General features: G+C 39.6%; 1 protein-coding gene across 2 annotated transcripts in view; it reads left to right on the top strand.

Annotated features, from left to right (window-relative positions):
• The first annotated feature begins 3848 nt into the window (after positions 1-3848).
• zgc:173742 (DNA topoisomerase I, mitochondrial) overlaps positions 3849-21737 on the top strand; it is a 44434-nt gene continuing 26545 nt past the window's right edge. Inside the window, exons 1-9 of one of the 2 annotated variants that reach the window (XM_037767999.1) lie at positions 3849-4072; positions 4332-4465; positions 7409-7463; positions 8126-8172; positions 13485-13604; positions 15293-15380; positions 15512-15639; positions 15802-15917; positions 18566-18687. In XM_037767999.1, the coding sequence (XP_037623927.1) occupies positions 4347-4465; positions 7409-7463; positions 8126-8172; positions 13485-13604; positions 15293-15380; positions 15512-15639; positions 15802-15917; positions 18566-18687 (795 nt within the window). In that variant the 5' untranslated portion in view covers positions 3849-4072; positions 4332-4346. The remainder of the gene's footprint in view (positions 4073-4331; positions 4466-7408; positions 7464-8125; positions 8173-13484; positions 13605-15292; positions 15381-15511; positions 15640-15801; positions 15918-18565; positions 18688-21737) is intronic. The other variant, XM_037768000.1, reaches the window with a different exon arrangement.

The following is a 21737-nucleotide window of genomic DNA, read 5'->3' on the forward strand; positions in this document are numbered from 1 at the left end:
TCAGATCACCATGGATCACCGATCATTTATTGATTGCATTTGTTAAACTTTGCTACTAACCTAAGTTGTGTTTGTGTTCAGCATCAGACATCCTATCAGTCCGAGGTTTTACCATGTAGCTCAAGGTTTGCTCCCAATCATCTACAGCTACTGTAAAATTCATTCTGGAGCAAATATATTATTTTTTATAGGCCTTTTTGATGTGTTTCATTCCTGCCTGTGAGAATACAATAGCCTCTGCTGAGAAAAAACGGCACTGACAATCTTCTGCAGTTCACCTTAGTGAACCTCTGTGGGTACATACCATGCATTATTGCTTCTGTCTGCAGCATGTTTCCACTAAATCAAAGCCTCCTCCTCTATTGGAATCCTTTATCCAAGGTAAAAACATCAAGCATCTGTCCTGTGTTGTTTGATAATGTTTGATCTGCCTCCCTATAGACTGATATAGCAATACTTGAGATATACGGGCCACTCAATAATGTCATCTAAGGCAATTTGTTCATACGACTGCAGTATAAAAATGATATTGCTCTTTTATGCTCTTTTTATATTTCAATGTTTAGTTTTTTTGTCAAATGAGATAAAATTAATGAATACTTTTATTGCTGAAAGTTATCGTCTCCCCATAGATTAGGTCATAAGAAGCTAATAACCAAATATAATTTAAGCATTCTGTTTTTTTAATGAGGAACTTTGTAATAGTCTTAATACTGATTTAGAGGGTTTCCACTCTGACAAGATTGCAATTATGATAAAAATGTGGCTTATACATTTAAATTTAAATTTAGGCAAAAATAATGATAATAATGAATATAAGAAGCTTCAGTATAAAAGAAAAGGTCTTAGTATTGTCTGTCAAAAAACATAGTTTTGAGACTGATGTAACCTTTCCAGAATTTCAAGCAACAGTCAAGTATGACCTATACTGTAGTATTCCTTCTCTGGGTCTGGGATTAAGTGCTGCTGATTGAGATACAGACGTAGGCAAAGTTGTTGGTAACGTTCCGTTAAAGAGAGAAAAACCCACAATGGTCACTGAAATAACTTGAAACTGACAAAAGTAATAATAAATAAAAATTTACTGAAAATTAACTAATGAAAATCAGCTGTTGCTTTTGAATTGTGGTTCAACAGAATCATTTTAAAAAACAAACTGATGAAACTGGCCTAGACAAAAATGATGGTAGCCCTAGAAAAGATTGAAAATAATGTGACCATAGGGACATATTAAACTAAGGTGTGTCCTGTAATTAGCATCACAGGTGTCTTCAAACTTGTAATCAGTCAGTCTGCCTATTTAAAGGGTGAAAAGTAGTCACTGTGCTGTTTGGTGTCATGGTGTGTACCACACTGAACATGGACCACAGAAAGCTAAGGAGAGAGTTGTCTCAGGAGATCAGAAAGAACATTATAGACCTTCATGTTAAAGGTAAAGGCTATAAGACCATCTCCAAGCAGCTTGATGTTCCTGTGACTACAGCTGCACATATTATTCAGAAGTTTAAGGTCCATGGGACTGTAGCCAACCTCCCTGGACGTGGCCGCAAGGGGAAAATTGATGACATATTGAAGAGACGGATAATACGAATGGTAACCAAAGAGCCCAGAACAACTTCCAAAGAGATTAGAGGTGAACTCCAGGGTCAAGGTACATCAGTGTCAGATCGCACCATCCGTCACTGTTTGAGCCAAAGTGGACTTAATGGAAGACAACCGAGGAGGACACCAAATCATAAAAAAGCGAGACTGGAATTTTCCAAAATGCATATTGACAAGTCACAAAGCTTCTGGGAGAATGTCCTTTGGACAGATGAGACAAAACTGGAGCTTTTTGGCAAGTCAGATCAGCTCTATGTTCACAGACGAAGAGATGAAGCATCCAAAGAAAAGAACACTGTACCTAATGTGAAACATGGAGGAGGCTCGGTTATGTTATGGGGCTGCTTTGTTGCATCTGGCACAGGGTGTCTTGAATCTGTGCAGGGTGCAATGAAATCTCAAGACTATCAAGGCATTCTGGAGCGAAATGTGCTGCCCAGTGTCAGAAAGCTTGGTCTCAGTTGCAGGTCATGGGTCCTCAAACAGGATAATGACCCAAAACACACAGCTAAAAACACCCAAGAATGGCTAAGAACAAAACATTGGACTGTTCTGAAGTGGCCTTCTATGAGCCCGGATCTAAATCCTATTGAACATCTGTGGAAGGAGCTGAAACATGCAGTCTGGAGAAGGCACCCTTCAAACCTGAGACAGCTGGAGCAGTTTGCTCACGAGGAGTGGGCCAACATACCTGTCAACAGGTGCAGAAGTCTCATTGAGAGTTACAGAAATCACTTGATTGCAGTGATTGCCTCAAAAGGTTGTGCAACAAAATATTAAGTTAATGTTACCATCATTTTTGTCTAGGCCAGTTTCATTAGTTTGTTTTTTTAAATGATTCTGCTGAACCATAATTCAAAAACAATATCTGATTTTCATTAGTTAATTTTCAGTGATTTTTTATTTATTATTACTTTTGTCAGTTTCAAGTTATTTCAGTGACCATTGTGGGTTTTTCTTTCTTTAACAGAACGTTACCAACAACTTTGCCTACGTCTGTAAATCCTGCACTCAGTAAAGGATGGGCTGAGATGACAAAAAAGACTAGATTTCTATGTTCAAATGGCGAGGAATACGTGAATACTGTAGACATGAAGAGGGGATGAGCTGCCATAATGCAAACCAAATAACTGGAGTAAATAAACCTGTGTCAAGAGGTTAAACAGGAGCCAAACTGAGGTCAGTGGTCCTTGAGTCTTGCTTGCTGTTAGGTGTAACTTTGCACCTACAGTGACTAGAACAATTTATTTATTCTTTATTTCCATTATTTATTATCTGTCTTTACATCTGTTTTTATTACAAATGTACATCCATTCACAATACATTTGACTTTCTAAACAATAATAGGCTACGGTACATAATAAGGCAAAACAAACAATTATATACAGGCTTTTTCCTCATCCAGCCAAGTTAGGTTACATTAGAATTTAGCTGATTGTGTACAGCCTTTTAAAATTTGACATATTTGGCTACTATTGTCACACCAATCCAATAATAACCATTTAAATGTCCAAACACAGTGATGTTGCATCTCATCCTTTCAAATTTGGTCAGATCAGTGATGTCACAGAAATGTCGAGTGTTTAGGAAAGCATTTTTTTCTCCCATTTAAAGCATTTATATTTAAAGCTGTAAAAAGACAGCAATTAAACACTCAACGTTTGAAAATGTTTTTGAAACATCGGTGGGTTCTGGAGAAGGATGGTAATAGAAATAAAGAACAGAATATCATTTTTGAGCGTGGGTGGGATACTTTTAGTCAGGGTGAGGATTGGAGTTAAACAAAATTATTAAATAAATAATGTTGATAAAGGTCAACTAAAGGGATGTAAATATGTCCTTTTTTTGTCTGTATAATAGAATAGATGATTGTGTAAGCGAATGTGTCTAAGTGGATATGTATATGAATACAGTATATATATATAGTATATTTACTATATATATATATGAGGTTGGTTGTATGATATATGAATATGAATATGTATGTATATGAAGATGAACTTATCTCTTGACACTGCACTATTACAACAGGTGGTACTTTTTTTTTTTTCTTTTCTTTTTTTTATGTTTCTTTTTTTTGTTTATCTACGTTGTTGCTGCTGTCTGTATGTCCCTTTACAAGTATGTGTACGTATTCCTTTAACCTTAAATACAATTTTTTTTTTTAAAAAGTGTTTAGGAGACTCCAGACCAGCTCAGACTTTCAAACACAAGACAACATCCTGTCAAGACAGGTCACAGAATCAGACGGGTCACTGAATACGGTGTAACACCACCCAACCTGGCAACTCCCGGAACTCCCTCAGCCAATCAGAAGTCAGCTGGATTTCACGCGCGTCCAGCAAGGTGCTGCGTTCAACGCTAGCAACAAATCTGGCGAGGTCGCGCTGCGTCCATCAAGAGAATTGAACCGCCTAAAGGTTTGCATTTTTCACCAAATATACTCCAGTATTTGTCGACATTGCAAGCGGTGAGCGAGACCTATGATACTGCAACGTTAGTTTTTCACTAGCCAGCTCTGTAATGTGGAATAAGATTGCTTTTAGCCAACTATCTTTAACTTAATGTTTTCTCCTGCAGCTTTCAGCTATTGTTAGCTAATTGGCTAACGTGGGAAAGCCAAAGTCTTCAGGGCGTTTAGCATTTGTATATTGTAAAAACTGATCCTCTTTTCACCAGTTACGTCTATTATTTGCTTCCAACTATGTCATGTTCACTGTGCTTTACAGAGTTACATGTGAGAGATGGGAAGCGAGAAGGAGGCTAAAGGAGAAGAAGGGAAGGACGAGCACAAAGCAACGAAGCTGAAAAAACTGAGGGACAGTGAAGGCGCCATTGCCGGGGGAGATGCGATCAAGAACAGGTGAGTAGTGTGTGAGAGACAACCACAACAACACATCATAGATGTAACTCACACTCTGCCTTTTATTTACTCCTCTACTCCATGTTTTTTACATTCATCCTTTGATATTGCAATATATTGTTATTCATATTTTTGTAATGTTTGTTTGTTTTATTGACACAACAAACATTAATTACTTCTTTATGGTTTTCTTCCATTTACATGCATGTTCTTTTTAAATATCTATATGTTGCAATTAGCTTAATGAATTGTATATATGTACATATATATATGTTTTTATTTTGTTCTTTTTTTACTTTTTATTTATTATTGAATTGACGCTTTGGCAATATTGTTTTGTCATGCCAATAAAGCAAATTGAATTGAATTGAGTAATGATGGATAGAAAAAAATTATTTGCTGACAGGCATAGTTTAGCTAGCACTTAATCATTATCCCACCATGTGTCTTTATCAAATAAGTTGCGTTTTATAGTTTCTCTGTAACAGTTGTCAAGTTAGAGCAGCTCCTCAATAACATATGCATGTGACCTGACTGCAGCACATCCAACATCTGTTCAGCATCAGCTCACATCAAAGCTGTTTTTTTTTTGCATGGATCCTGCAAGATAGTATTGCCTTTCATGTTGTTGAAATGTGGAGACAAATTAATTTGGATAAACTTCTTGCAATGGTGATAAATCAGCTGAGAGTAAGATGCATATGGCAGAATGTGTGTGTGCTACTAAAGGACAGACACAAAACCAGGGAGAATGCTTTGCTGGCTGAGCTGTCGAGCAGGCCAGTGGCATCGAGTGCATGCATTAATTTCACTGAGTACAGTGGGTACTCCATCTTCATATGAATAAATTAATTTACCTTGATATCTGATGCGTTTATTACCATGCATATGTGAGCAGACAAATGAATGTGGAGTGATCTGTCATTGGCTCGTGTAATTGATGAGAGCAGGGAGATGAATAGACACCTGTACGCGCTACTGGCTGTAGAGCAGGCGGCTAGCCTCGTGTTATTTCATGGCACACTGACTGAATTACTGATTAAGGTTCAGCTTATCCTCATCAGCTACAAGATTCATGGAGCAAAATCTTCCAGAGCATGAAAGGGACTCTTGCTTTAAATGTACTGCCGTAGTCTTGATGTTCAAAATTGGGGATTCTGAATAAAAAATTAACATAGCCGGGGAATAATTGCTGCTTAACAATTCCATGTTACATCCAGCCCTGAAGGGTGGAAAGGTCAAACTGAAAAGACACATGTTCAGAACTGTAGGGAGATCCTCTGAGACACCACTTGTCTGATTGGTGGCATTTCATAGCGTTGTCTTACTAGAATGGTACTAACCAGGCAAAGACATGAATCTAACATTGGCCTATGCTCTCGAGTTAAGCCTACACTTGATAAAAGTGCAGCTCAAACTGTCTCTTAGGGGCCTGTTCAGTCATGTCCCGGTAAAAGGGAAAGCAGCTTTCTCCTATATTCCACAATATTTCTCTTAACCTTTTCCACTCCCCCCCTCTTATTCATAGACCCATTTTTTTTTCTTTTTAGGGGGGCACAGGGAGTTTTTAGGGGGAGATAGCAGGTCAACAGTAGATGTCACATAGAAGTGGTTGACATCATCTGAAAGCTGGGAACCTGAAGATTAATTTGAGCTCAGCACTGTGTGTCAAGCATAAATCAGAAATGAAATAAAATACATTTTGAAAGTGTATAAGGGCTAAGACCTTTGAGATTGAAGTATATGATGGCCATCAACATGCTCTATTATGTCTCATAAATTGCTGCAGCAATTTTTGGGTTGATACCATTTGTTACACAGCTTCGGTGCTAAATGTTACCATTTTTTTACCACTCGAGAATTGATAAAATTATCAATAATCCCTCCAAAATACCACATTAATTCACCAAGACCTTGATGAACACCATAGAAAAGGTCATGCTGTGATTTGGTATCAAAAACATTTGACATTTGGAGATTTCTACAAGAATTGCATTTTTCGGCGATTGGATAACAAGCACTTCTTTTTTGAAACTGCTCAGAAACCCCCTTATTGTCAATCTACCTAGAAAGCCATCCATCCTCTGAATGCCCTAGGTCTTTGGTTTGTGGTTGTAAAGTTTCATGAGGCTGTGATTATCCTAGAGTTCACCACAGGTCATTTTATACAGTGAGGTCAAGTTTCAAAAAAATGATCTCACTACATGAAATGGCTGCTATGGGGACTAACATCATCACATATGAATACAATTGGGCTCATTGGATCCACAAGAGTCTCAGCTTTACAGTGATACCCAATTTATGCAATTTCCAGACTGTATGCAGAAATATTCAGATACATCATTTTAGAATGGAGGAAAATAACACATTTATTCTGCAAGCAAAAAACTGCATGGTTTTTGCCCCAAACTGCATGTGATTATCATAAAGTGAGTATGTCTGTAAAGGGGAAACTTGTGTGTACCCATAGAACCCATTTTAATTCACATATCTTGAGGTCAGAGGTCAAGGGACCCTTTCAAAATCGCCGTGCCAGTTTTTGCTCACCAGTAAGCCAATAATTTTTCTTTGCAGTATAATCCAAGTCTCGTTTATCCAGTCGTAGGCTCACTACTTCCCAAACACATTAATTTTCGCCAAAATCGTACCATTTAAAACACTTCCGCCACTACCGTCTCATGCTTGCACCGGCGCACTACTCGTCCGGACTTGCACAGACTTGCATTGGCCTGTGCAAGCATGAGATGTAGTCGCTCCTACTGCACGAGTTGTGTGAGAGTTTGTAAACGAATGTTGTTAAATGCAGGCCCTATTTACAAATGTTCATTTTGTGGTTGAATTATTCCTTTAACTGCTCATGTGTTACAAATACAGCATAGCTAACAAGCCTTTTCTTTTCCTCTCATGTTCATCCCTGGCCAATCTTGACATCCTGACGAGCAGTGCAAAGTCACCTAAATCTACAGAGAAAACTGAAAATGGGAAGTCTCATAAGAAGGTAAATCACTAATTTCCTCTCTTCTCTCAATACTGCACAGGGCAAGATCGTGGCTAAAGTCGGACCAGGTGTCGTATTTAATCTGAGGCTAATTTAAAACATCTCAATGGAAATTCAGTGTCATCTTGATATGGGGAAGGATTTTGACGGACATGTGAGTCCACCCATAACCCGTGCCCTGTCTGGAATTAGCACGAGGGTGAAAGTTCCATCCCCAGTTACCCATTGACCCCAGAGCAGGCTGTCATAGCTGAAGTGTGTGCAACAGCTTGTCCTACTAGGTTACAGCTGTGCTATTGGGTTCCCACATCACTGTCATGGAATATTTACATGCATATCAATACCCAGACCAGTGGAAGTTATTATCTAACTCTTATCTTAATCTTAATTATTACAGCTTCTAACCAAGAGTCTCAGATAACGGACTTGCATGACGTGTTTACATGTTTTTCAATATTCAAAATATGATGTGCAACAGATGTGCTTAAATATACTCACCAGAAGCCAGAGGATATGACATGACCCCTTGTGATTATATGAATATTTATAGACTTCATGCATGCATTTCTTTGTGTAAGCATGAACACAGTTACTGTGCATAGTGTCATAGGCCATCTGCGTGTATTGCATTCGGTTATTCTGTGTTGAACTCCTCCCCTCAGGTCAAGACACCTAAGACTGAGACCCTGGAGTCAGCCAGCAGTCCCAGGTAAGGATGAAGTCAGAATACCAGTGACTGTATCTTATTAAAGGCAGTGATAATACACTGACAACAAGAGTTGGGTCGATTTCCATTTTGTCCGGTGTACAAGCTCAAACCAGTTTGATTTTATGCAAACCGGCATTTGTCATTATGACATGTTCTGGCAAATTAATAAGTAGCACATAATGAGCAACCTGTGCCGACGGCGTCACGGCGCTAAGTCCAACTTATATTGCATATTATATTAGTAATTTATTTATTATTTATTTTTTTACTCTTTACTTCTCTGGAGCTTTCCGCCCCACCCATTGTTCCTACGGCAACCCAGAGGGTTAAAATTAACAGGAAATATCATAAAATCTGTTACAATAATAAGCAATGTGACAATGTGATTAACATAATATTATGTTAGTTTATATACGGACTAACGGAGCCACTAGTGTCTGATTAGTGTCTAGCAATTTATTGCCGTGCCAAGGTCGGCAACATGAAGGACATCAAATTTCAGTAGAGGTGGGAGGGGGGATGATGCACATGGCACGTTGTGTTTGTTTACTAGAAAGTTCATGTGTTTTTTGGGGAGACGAGACGAAACATGGCAGAGTGATGCTGCGTTCACATAGAATCAGGCAGACGGACAACACCTTCTGGACCGCACGGGAAAAACAAACAAACAGTCCGACAAAATGGCAGGACGGCAAAACGAAACATGCATGACGATATGTTGCAATGTTGATAGAATAAAATTATTTTGTGTCTACTATCTTATGTAATTATTCTAGTAATGCATGTAGCTATAAAATGCAACTTTATCTTAATATTCTATTGCAAACTTAAACATCTTTATCCGGTGTAAGGAGCTACGTAACATCCGGTTGTAAATTCCGTTGCGGAGGACGGCAAAAAGTTAAAATATTTTAACTTTGGATGTTAATGTCTGTTGTTACCGTTGCAGGTATTCTCTGCCGGCCTCACCTAATTTTACCGTCCTGCTCTCATCTACTAACATGATGTAGTATACCGTCTGCCTCATTCCAGGTGAAGCATTTTGAAGAAAACTAATGCTGCGCCAATATGGCAACATTTTTGATTTTAAGCCGACGAAAGAGGTGAGGCGTATAAACGTGTAAATGCTGTAGGTGTCGCTACACAGAGCATTAATGGGCACTCACAGTCTATATGTTCCACTCAGGACTGTTTGCTGAGTCAAGAGCGACAAGCAGTGGTAAAATTCGCTATCCCGGTCTGGTCCGGTGTTTGGCTTAATATCAAACCGTATTAAACATTTTTACACCAGCCCAACGCTACTGACGAGCTACCATGGAGCCATAGTGACAGAAATCATATTTTTCTCCTCTTTCTGTTATCTTCTTCCCTCCTCCCTCCTGAGGTGATGGAAATTAATTCTTACGTTTTGATGTTCAAGGGCCCTGGACAGAAACCATTCCCATTTTTTACAATGTGTCGAGCTGTCTCACAGAAAATTAATTTTACACTGCATTGAAGACAAATATCTGTGGCTTGTCAGGAAAGTAATAAATGAGAATGCATGGTTTGAGTAGTTGGATGCTCAGCAGGGTGTTGCCGGGATGGCAGACTTTGGCCGAAGGCCCGCTGTGTCAAATCTGTCTCACAGCAGTGTTTCTACAGAGTTGTTAATGGATTGTTTCCCAGACGTGGACTTAAACCCAACCCAATATGAAGAGAGACTTTTCAAAAGGAGATGTCAGTTGGAAAAACTATTTTGCTAAATTCTGGCTTTTAATGTTTCCCTTCAGGGGTTTTTTTCCTCCAGAAAGGCTCAGGTGGCAACTGTGCTAGTTGAGTGGGTTTCATGCAGGGAGGAAAGTTAAGGGCTCGCAGCAGAGTTAGGGAAGAAACATAAGGCTATTAGAACCACAAACCGTAAATGTCAACGGGCGCAGTGACCCACCCTCCTTTGTATAGCTTTTTATGGATTTTGCTCAGTGGTGCAGTATACCAAAAAAACATGACCACTTCTACGCACACTCTTTTTTTTCCCCCCTTCTCTCCACATTGAGCAGTTGAACTGAACAGCTTGGCAACTGCACACACTTAAGTTGCAAAGTAAACTAAAAAGAGAACAAGGGCTGTACACTGAATAGTTTGAAGCTTCATTCATAATGTTGAAATTAAAATTCTAAATCAACATTTGAATGCTGCACAGCTTCTTCACGCACAAGCGTGTACGCGTACGTCCCGTTCTCATGAATGCGATATCTCAGGAACGCCTAGAGGGGTTTCTTCAGATTTGGCACAAATGTCCACTTGGACTCAAGGATGAACTGATTTCGATTTTGGAGGTCAAAGGTCAAGGTTACTGTGACCTCACAAAACACGTTTTTGGCCATAACTGGACAGACATGGATGTAAACTGCAACTTTACTGGTTGGCGGAGGCCAAGGCGGTAGTTCTATTTATATGTTTTGCATGTCTAATTATTCTCTTTAAACCTGGTATATCTGCACATTTGCAATTAAAGATTAGGCTACACTAAGATTATTAGTGTTATACTATTTGTAGAATTAGATTCTAGTAGTCACTGCATAGGATTGTTTTCAATTTGTGTGATCCAAACATTTCAAACAACTCCAGAGCGCTGTTAACTCCAAAAGTCTAAATATATTGGAAAAAAAAGATACATTTCCATGTCTTTAACTAATGTGCACTTCAATGCATATTTGTTGGCGTTTAGATTTAATAAAAAGAAGAATCATTTAATCCAATGAATCACTTTATTCAAATTGAGGGATTTTTCTGAGGATTATTTATTTTTAGGGTGACGACGTCATAAAATATGACGACAGACATTCAAAGCTTCATTCAAAAACCTCAATAGAAGCTTTAAATGTAAAAAAGACAATGACTTCCAGTACAGCAATAAAGAGAACAGGGCCAAAGTTAGACAAAGGACTCCCTCATATGTGTAATTTGTAGTGAATATAAAAAGAGCTTTGGCTCACAAGTATGCCTACTGCGAAGGTTAGTGTCAGCATGGATGTGATTGTGACACATTGTGACACCTGCAGGCAGGCAGCGTGGTTTCTGCTTTCACATGTCATATTAAAAATCCCTCCATCCCTGATGGGAGCTGACGCACAAAGCCTTATGCAAAGAAGAACCTGTTGGAACCAATTTAGTCAATGTAGCTGCACTTGGCCCATATTCTCCCGTACATACTGTAAAAAGGAAAGTAGTTTTATTGGAGGATTTTAAAATGTAGTCAGCATGATGTCTTCATGGAGAATGTCCTGCATATTGGAATAAGCACTAACTATGAATGCACTTCTCGTGTTGTTCAAGTGTGGTTGGACTGAAATCCCTAATTATTTTGTCATGCAAGTTGAGAGCTGTGCAGGTTCTCCGTGGGCAGTTGCTGGAAGGAAAAAGCACTATACGCATGGCAAAAGGGAGAGGAGTTTGTATTATAATTGAACTTGACTTGCTGTATAAATACAGGTGACCCCCAACAGTAGGGCTGGGCGATATGATGATATATTCTACAATTCTACAATTTCATTTAGCAGACGCTTTTGTCCAAAGCGACGTACGTAATTAATTACACCTGCTTTTTTCCTACTTTACATTAAAACGGTATTGAATCGTTATTTATCTTATTTGAAGAAATAAAGTTGCAGTAACATTTTTCTTTCCGTTGGTCCCCTATCATCTTTGTTCTGAACCTGAACACGTACAGAGTTTGCAGACGGAGTCAGAGACCAGAGGACCTGGGAGAAGGCTCATTACTCTCAATCAGAAGCCATCAGGGGTCATACTGTAGAAGTGCAGAGAGTGCATTAGGCTCATACAATATGTGCCAGGTAGTTGCTATCATAGTGGCTTGTAATTAGGATTCAGTAAGCCAGTTTGACAATTACGTGCTACAGCGCTTTGCATTTTCCGCATGTCCCCCTTAACTAGCTGTTATGTGAAGGAAAGGAGAACACTGCTATTTATTAGCAGTGGTGACTCTTAAGTTGTTGCTTTCTTAATTTGAGCATTTCCCTACCCAGCAATTCCTCACTCAGCAGGGAAATCCAAGCTTGCAGTTGTATAATAACCGTCTTTTTTTTTTTTTTTTTTTTTACATCTAATTGCTGTAATTATGTCATTATCATTACTGTTTGGATAATGTTGCTTAATTACCATAATTATGTGTGATTTCTTGTGGTCAGTGTGTTGTCAGTGTGTGCTTAAGGATTTTTTTTTTGTACCCTCTCTATTTCGCATGGATGGGGAATTTAGTCCTAATTCTGGAGGCAGCAGTGTAGCAGACAGCAGGGAAAAGAGCCATCAAGCTTTTACTCTGTCTTTGTTGTTATTAGCCAATTGAGCAAGGGCTCAAACTCAAAATCAGAATCAGATTTTCTAAGATAATATTAAGTTATATATTAAGTAAATATTAAGTTTACACAGTAAACAGAATAACAAAATCTTAGAAATGTGTTTTTTCAAGTACAGCAATATTAAAGAAAGGAGGATCCCAATAGGTTCAAATAAGGAGGGTTTTAAAAATAAAACAAAAAAAAAATAAAAAAATCAGTGCTTACCCTTTTAAACTGGAGTTTAAGAGGGGTGGCTGTTATTTTACTCTAAGCTTAACTTCAAACCAGTCTACCATGTGCTGTGTGTTTAGAAATATGAATAGAACTGTACCCTTCATAAGACTACAAAGCAGACTTCAGATTGAAAAAAAGCAACCATTAATATTGTGAAGATGACAAGTTCACTCAATTTAGGGCTGCACGATTAAGGCCAAAATGATCATCACGATTATTTTGATCAATATTGATATCACGATTATTCATTGATTTTTAGCGTGAAAACATATTTTTATTGCACTTTTACATTAAAATAAACAGAGAACTGCTTTCACTTCCATGCTGTGCTACATTCCTGCACGATGTTGGAAAAAACTACCCTTTTGTTAGCTACATTGTAAAGTTAAATGCTTCAATCTGGTGCACTTCGAGAGCAAAATTAGCAACATTAAGAGCTAGATAAACAATGTTATGCTCTCAATTGGATCATAAACACATTGGTTGAATAAATAATATCTATACCCAAAAGTGAAGCCAAAACATCTCGATCACCGGCTGGTGGCTCGCTGTTAGTTTAGGAAGCTCTTGATCTGATATGCAGCAGAGTTTTCTATGAGCGAAGCATTTTAAACGTCAATATCACAAGCGATCATGTTCATTTAATTGTGGGAAGCCAAAATTGTGATTGCGATTAATATTCAATTAATTGTGCAGCCCTAACTCAACTTTATATCTTCTCTTCTTTTTGTGGTCTAGAGACTTGGTGAAACAGGAGCCAGAGGATGATGACTTTGCTGCAAAGAAGAAAGGGTTGAAAAGGAAAAGAGTTAAGGATGAGCCCATGGAAGGCCCTTCAGACTCTCCTGCTAAACCTACGTAAGTCTGACCAGAGGTCTCCTTTATAACCGTTGCATACCCACAAAACAGGGCCTAAACGATCCGTACGCCACTTCCCACGCGAAAGTTGTAATCTATCAAATTTGATGGGAAAATATGCGTACCTGTATGGAAACTCTGACCCTTGCGTACGTACATTATGGAGACGGGAAATTGGCGACGCAGATGGTGAGGTGGTGAATTGAAGCCAGATTGTAAAAATTAAATATGAGAGGAATCTTTATACGTATAATCATTCCTCTCGCACATTTCATTTCACTTCATACTTATAGATCCACTTTATCATAAACATTCAAACCGTCAGTGTCATTTGTGCTAATGAGCCATAACTATTCCTTAAGCCCCTTTCATTTGTAAAAGATATATGACAACTCAAATCTCAAATCAAATTCCGCTCAATATTTCATCACCGATGTCTAACCATCACATTCCCCAACCCGGAGTGCAGAGGAGACACTCGTGGTCAGCTGTGGTTGAAATCATCATCACCGATTGTAGAAATCCAAGATTACATCAATTAGCATTGAAGAATGGCGGAAGAGAGCGTCAGTAGTTTCAAGTAATATCTTCTAACACTGTACATATATCACCAAGTACGATTTTAGTTTTCATAAAGTGTGTAAAATCGCTGCAGTGAACACAACTTAATTTATTTATTTATTTATTCATTCATTTATTTATGGTTTATTAGGCAGGAACAGATACATTATACATAGACAAAATGAAAACAGCTATCAGATGCAGCTATCAGACTGCGTCTCCAGTGTGCCTTGTGGTGGCTGTCACACACACTGCTTCCTCCAATCACCTCCACCCAGCACATCTTCATCAACTGCACATGCAGTATGGATTGTGTAAACTTAAAAACTTAAATAAATACATAAATTGTGTTCACCTATTGAACTTCCATTTTCAAATGATCTCCAGGGTGGGGGAAGCGATCATTCTGATTGTTAAACATATGAATATTGCGGTGACACTTGTCATGCGTAATGCTGCATGGTGGATGCACTGGCACTGCAAGGACTACATGAATGGAAGAATTAGGAGGGGACGAGTGTTCAGAGACCACCTCACCCACCTGCACCTCGATTTCTGTGTCAGAAAAAATCCTTTTCTTGGTCTTCCTCTCGGTAGTTGCCATGATTCAACGTAAAGAACCACTGATCAGCAGGCTCCTTTCTATGCAGAAACATTCATGAGGTGCTTTGCATCGACCATTTATGGTTGAATGTGGTTGTGTAGAGGGCGGGATATGAGGCTGATCCACGTGCCAACAATTCCAAGTTGATTTGGGATTTATAAAAGGAAATTGATCACTGGCAGACGTATGCAATGTTTTCTAAATCAGAATCATTTTGAGTGTATGCACATTTCCTCATTTGTACGTACACAAACTTTAGTGTTGATCCTAGTACGCACTGTTTTATAAATGACAACCCAGGTCTTTGAGTTGTGGATTGGCCTGAAATGAAAGGCTCTTTCACGTTTTCCTAATATTAGAGTATTATTAACAAAGTCGTTTTGGCATCTGCAACTCATGTTAATATTTGTGTACGAGTATTTAAATTTTTAGTTTAATTTAGTTTGTGAACTGACACCCTTCATTTTTTTCCCATATTGTATAAGCTGTTAGTATTCTGTGTCTGTCTTCTGGATACCTGCAGCTCAAAGAAGAAAAATAAGCGACATGGGCAGGAAGAAGAAGGTGATGGAGAAGCTCAAAGAAAGAAGTCAAAGAAGAGAGACAAAAAGGTAAACCCACTGTCTTCCCGAGGTAATCCGTCTCCACCAATACTGCTCCCGCTATATGGAGTTTGATGGAAACGCGGCTCACGATGAGCGTGTTTGAATTCACATCTCGATTGTTTTTTTTCTCGGCACAGACGGTAAAGAAAGAGGAAGGAGACCATCCAGTCTCCAAAAAACCAAAGAGGACAAAAGAGGGTATTCAGGAGGCAAGACAGTTGAAGATCAAAAAGAAGGAGGAGGAGGAGCAGAGTCGCTGGAGATGGTTTGGAAATGCTTCTCTTGTCATCTTGCACTGACCTAGACCCACCCCCACCACACACACACACACACAATCAAACACAAACCACATGGGGAAACCGGGGAGCAGCAGTGTTCACTTTCTCAAATGCATCCTCATTTTTTTCATCATCTTGCTTTCTGTCAGGTGGGAGGAGAAGAAGTATGAAGACGGGGTGAAATGGAAGTTCCTGGAACACAATGGTCCCTACTTCCCTCCTGAGTACCGGCCTCTGCCAGACGACGTTCACTTCTACTATGGCGGTCAGTTGAATGTGTCAGAAAGGGTGATTGAAACAGGGTTGAAAGGGTTTCACACACATGTTTTCATGACTATAATTTTAAATAATCTCGGTACCTCTCCGGTGCTGTTGAGACCAGTCACAGTAACAACACTTTTTGAGATTGAAAGCAGTCAAAATGACACAAAAGCGTACTTTAAGATCAGGAATAAATCGGGTAGGCAGAAGTAGTGGTACCAAAAATAAAAATATGAAGATAAATATAGGACAACAGCACAATACACCAAAAATATACATGAAGCTACACGAAGTTTACATACAGTACATGTGAATTTGTAAAACACAAGTTGAAGCAAATAAACAAGTGAAACATACCATATTTTTAAAAACTTAAGTGCAAGTCTTAAAGTTACTACGAGGAACTTTAAGTTTGTGTTGATTTTGGCGGTCACAGTTGACAGAAGCGGTAGTGATTCCGTGAGTCCCTTTAGAAAATCTCTCATTTTACTGCAGCAGAGTCTGACAGTCTGCCACACACAGTCCTGGTTCTGGTCCTCCCGTGCCTCCCTTCCCTCCAGTGGGCTCAGCAATACGGTCTGGGCCTCCAGCAGCGTGGTGTCTGCTCCCAGCAGGGACCAGCGGAGCAGCGAGGCGAAGCGCCTGGCCAGAGGAGGAGCCGCTGCTCGACTGCAGGTCAAAGGCGGCAGCGAAGCCGGATCTGGATCTGTACGTGGCGGGCTGGTCTCTGCCGGAGGCCCCGCTGGAGTCTGAGCTGAAGGAGTTTCTGTAGAACCTGCATGCTTCCTTCTGATTTCGCGTGGAATCTGACTATAACTATATAGAAATAGACAATCTTCTCTCTGATGGTCTCGTTTACTTATATACTTCATATAGAGTCAGTTTTGAGACTGTTTCATAACCAGGTAAAAGTTCCTCACAGTAACTTTTAATGTGCAGAATTGGTATGTAAGCCTTTTGGAGTAAAAAAGTCCTCAGAAGCAATTTAAAAGAAGATATTCATTTCTTAATTCACACCCATGTCATGCTGTGATTGGCCAGCTGTGTGAAGGTGAGAAAGGAGCAGCTCTCTTTTTAAATTCCTGACACTGATTTCCATCCCGTTTCATGAATGCCTTCCGGAGACACTGTGAAAATGTGTCCTGTTCTCCCTATATTTAACTATTATCATGTTTCTCCCCCTTTTATATTTAGGCTTAGGTGTGCAGGAGAATAGTTATCCCCCAGTAGGGCTGTCAAAACTGGCCAAAAATGATGTTCGATTACTCTTTCTAAAAAAACCACAGGTTCGATCTATTTGAATATCTTATTTCACACATTATGTCCATGACACCATGGCGCGCACAGTTTTGGGAAGAACTTTTGTCGGATGCCCTGTTTCAATTTATTCCTGATGCTCGCTTTCATTTCACTACAAAAACTAAAATAAGGTGGCAGTTGGCTAGAGGGAGATCGCCTGAAAGTTTCCTACTTGCTGTTGTCTATATTGTATGTCATTTCCAGTAAATATCACAATATAAAGCATGTGTCTTCTGTTTAAAATGTACAAACGTTGGAAGATAGCAAGTTCTACTCAACTATATTTTAACTTGTGTCCAGTCTGATCTGGAGCACACAGCTGATAGGTACGTGGTTTATTTACATGACGTAATGTAACGTTGTAAGATGTTGAATTATTCCTCGTCCAGCTTGACCGAACGTTGCATTTCATTTTCAATAAATGAAAGTGACATTGTGTGACTCCCGTCATGCGGTGCATTCAGTGTGCACAAAGTGTGTGTGTGTATATATATATATATATATATATATATATATATATATATATATATATATATATATATATATATATATATATATATATATATATATAAAAATAAATAATTGAATTTATGATATTCGTTGACAGCCCTATACCCCAGCAGGACAGTTGACCTTCAAATTGCATCGAAGCAACGTCCGGCCTGTTTGAAGTTCAAGAAAAAGTCTGGAGTGTTTTTACATGACTTTCCCTCCACAGTCACAAGACCTACTGCTACTTTTTACACTTTTGAAAATGGGACAGGCAAGTTGTACTGTGACATGAAAAGAAACTGTTAAGAGATACGTTAAAGTCATGTAGATCCTCAAACTTTCTTAATCTTCGAAAATTAAAACCAGACAAAGAGTACACGCACAGATTTACAGGGAACAGTGGACAAAGTTGCGTATCAAACAAAAGAAGTCTTTGAAGTGGGCAGACACACACAAACACAAGACACACACAATTGGATCTGAAGGACGCTAAAGGTGTATTGGGTCAAACACTGATTGATGACTGTAATTGCTTTTGCTTGGTTAAGCAGTCGGGCCACAACGGTGTCCTACAGGGAGTTGGTTTGATCTGTTAATTCCTCTGCTTGCATGCACTTGTTTGGAGCTCCCTCTTAGCAGTGGGACTGAATGTAGATCCTTGTCCTTGTTTCTGAGCCTACTTCTATAAATTCATGGATTAGTCTGACAGAACTCTAGAGGAGCTGAGGTGGGCTGAGCTTAAAGGTGTGTGTTTGAGTTTGTTTGTTTTTGTAACATGTAAATGAGGACAGCAATGCCATGAAGCAAATTAAGAGCCCCATGTTGTATTGCGGTGTTGGATTTTTGTTTGTTTGTGTGCAGGTAAGGAGGTAAAGCTGAGCCTGGCAGCTGAGGAGGTGGCGTTGTTCTTTGCCCAGATGTTGGACCATGAGTACACCACCAAGAAGGTGTTCCGGGAGAACTACTTTACAGATTGGAGGAAGGTAAAGCAAGAATGAAAGTCCTGTGTTCAAAACTGCCTATTAAACTAATAGTATGTACTGATTGGGCCAAAATGTAACATCTAGTATGCAAATAAAAGCAAAATCTACAGTATGCCAAAAATACCCAGATGTTGTACTGATTTGGAAAAAATCTCCAGTATGCATCGGACCAGTCTATCTCGCCTACTGTATCCCACAATGCAAAGCGCTGGAACGGTACAGGCTATAGTCACAACAGCAGCCAAAAACGGCAAGTTTTTTACATATTTCGTAGCTATTTCATCACTAAAGTCGCTTCTGAGAATTTTTTAAGTGAGAAATCAACTGTGTAGATTTAGAATATTGAGTATTATATTGACTTTAGAAGCTCCACAAACTGCCGTGAAAGCTGGCTAGCGCCTGCCGGGGTCGCTATCTCACCAGCAGAACAGTCATGCTCACAGACCGCTATAAGATGGCTGGAGCTCTCTGGTGACTGGTCCCATTGATGAATGGTTTGTTAAAATATCAAAACACAAATGTCCATTACAAATTAACCGGAACCTGGAAACAGCTCGCTCGCCAGTCGGCCACTGACGCTCACAGACCGGCTACAGAGCAGCAGAGTGGCGAGGGAAAGAGCTGCCTCTGACGGGGCAGAGAGATACCTGCTGAGGCAACATGACCCTTTTTAACATAACTCTAATATTTGTAGGGATATCATTCCACTGTTTTGTTGCTGTAACTGAAAAAGCAGTTTGAGTAAATTTTGTCGGACAATGTTTTATGTTTTCGTTACCGTCTACCCTCGTTGATGTTCCCGTTTGTCTTACTTCACCATGAGCTGTTAGAATAAATTGTTTGAGGGGTGGTGGAGCTAAACCATGCAATATCTTATGAAGTAAAAAAGTAAAATTTAAAAACTCAATAAGTTGTTTTTTTCGATAATATTGCAATAGTTGTACGAGCTTCTTTAAAGGCTAAAGCCTGGTCTAGCATACTGCAAAATAAATCGCTTTAACCGTTTCATACCGCATACTACTGAGGAAGGCAGTATGCAATATGTACTGTATACTGCATACTGCGTTCGGTTTTGAATACAGCCATTGTCAGTTTTGCGAAAAAAGCATCCTCAACTCACCCTCTAAACTGACCCCTTCAGCTCAGAAGTTTATCGCTAGTACTTAAAATAAAGTGAAGTGAATTTAACATTTAAATGAAAACAAGCCCTTTTAAAGTTTCAAATAAAAGACATTCCCATGCTTGACAGTGGTTTTGTCAGATTTCTGAATGTGAACTATCGTGTTTTTTGTCCAGCAATGTTTCCCTTGATGCTGTGCACGAGTTCTTTGTCTTAGTCAAAACTTGATTACATCCAAGTACAGTATTAGTTGTCTGTACTCCAGCTTTGTGTTGTAAATTGTGGAATATACAGTATGTGTATAAAGTATGGGTTGCGTGTGTGTGATTGCGGCTGGTACCTGCATGCTGGTTGTCCTCTGTATAGAGAAAACACTGTGCCAAGCCCCAAGGCATATCATGCAGAATTAATTTTGCGCTGCTTAGTGCTCAATGCACTTGAAAATACGATTTGTGTGAAGGCATTGATATGCTAATCCATACAAGTAGCTCCCCTGCATATGAACAAATCCAATTAAACTGTTTTATTATAGGCGGAAAAAACTCTTCCTCGCTCCATTGCCCTCAGTGCCCGCCCACCGTCGGGTGTCAGTCATGCTTAGACACGCAGACCGACTGCGTGGCCATACTGTCAAGAGTGTTTCTGGAGAGAGGTGTTTGTGCATGCGTGATGATCTAAAGGTCTGTTTTTGCATCTCATCTGCTATGACCCGAGACCAGGGGTTCTCAAACTTTTTGGGCCCAGGGACCCCTTACAAGGGAGAAAATGTTCAAAGGGCTCCCTCCCATATAAGAATTCCTTATATTGTGATTAGGGCTGTCAATCGATTAAAATATTCAATCGCGATTTATCACGATTGTCCATAGTTAATTGCATTTAATTAACAAATTAATTGCACATTTTTGTATCTGTTCAAAGTATACCTTAAAGGAAGATTTTGTGAAGTATTTCATACTATTATCAACATGAGAGTGGGCAAATATGCTGCTTTATGCAAATTGATGTGTATATTTATTATTGGAAATCAATTAACAACACAAATCAATGACAGATATTGTCCAGAAACCCTCACAGGTACTGCAATTAGCATCAAATATATTCTCAAATCATAATATGGCAATTTCAAGCCCAACAGGCAACAACAGCTGTCAGTGTGTCAGTGTGCTGACTAGGGATGTCAATAATTAACCGTTAACCGACATTAAAGGGACTGTTTGTAACTTTGTAAGCGTATAAATGTAGCGGGTTGGCACACATGCGCGCTCGCATATGCGCGTTCGCGTGTAGCCGCTGTACCCTCCTCCTCTGCCTGCTCGCCTACACTCAGACAGCTCAGCTCGCTCCACCTCTAGACGTGAACGCGCGCTCACTCCACACTGCAGAAGAGTTAGTTTAGCTCTGAGAATATCTAGTGAATGTACAGGGGACGTTTGTGCAGAAATAACTGCTGCAGCTCCTCCAGACCAACAGAGGTTTTCCGTGTCTTGTGAAGTGACGGAGCTCTACAGAGAGTTACGTTGTCTTCTCGTTACCGACCGGGTGCCGGTGTCTCCTCTGCTCTCTCCGGCTGCGGGCGGAGAGAGCAGGGAGACATGCTGCAGAGCACCGCTGCCTCAGCCTGCACTTAGGCAGGAAAAGCCAACACTAGGACCAGATCTAAATCATGTTCATGGAGAGACCTTCGTCTGGTCAGCTAACATTACTGCCAAGCAGGTGAAATATAGAGTGATATTGTGGTTTTAGCTGACGTGTGTCGCCTCACTGTTTTGAGCGATGCTCGTTCAGGTATATTTAGAGCGAGCAAGCGCGAGCCCGACGCTGACTTTCGTTGATTTCACGGCCACAGGTGTCGCTGTTAACAAGCATTTCTGAAAGTTACAAATAGTCCCTTTAAGCATTTTAACCAATCACCAGCATCGTGGCTGCTAAA

This window comes from Sebastes umbrosus, chromosome 4 (assembly GCF_015220745.1).
Source record: "Sebastes umbrosus isolate fSebUmb1 chromosome 4, fSebUmb1.pri, whole genome shotgun sequence".
NCBI classification, from domain to species: Eukaryota; Metazoa; Chordata; class Actinopteri; order Perciformes; family Sebastidae; genus Sebastes; species Sebastes umbrosus.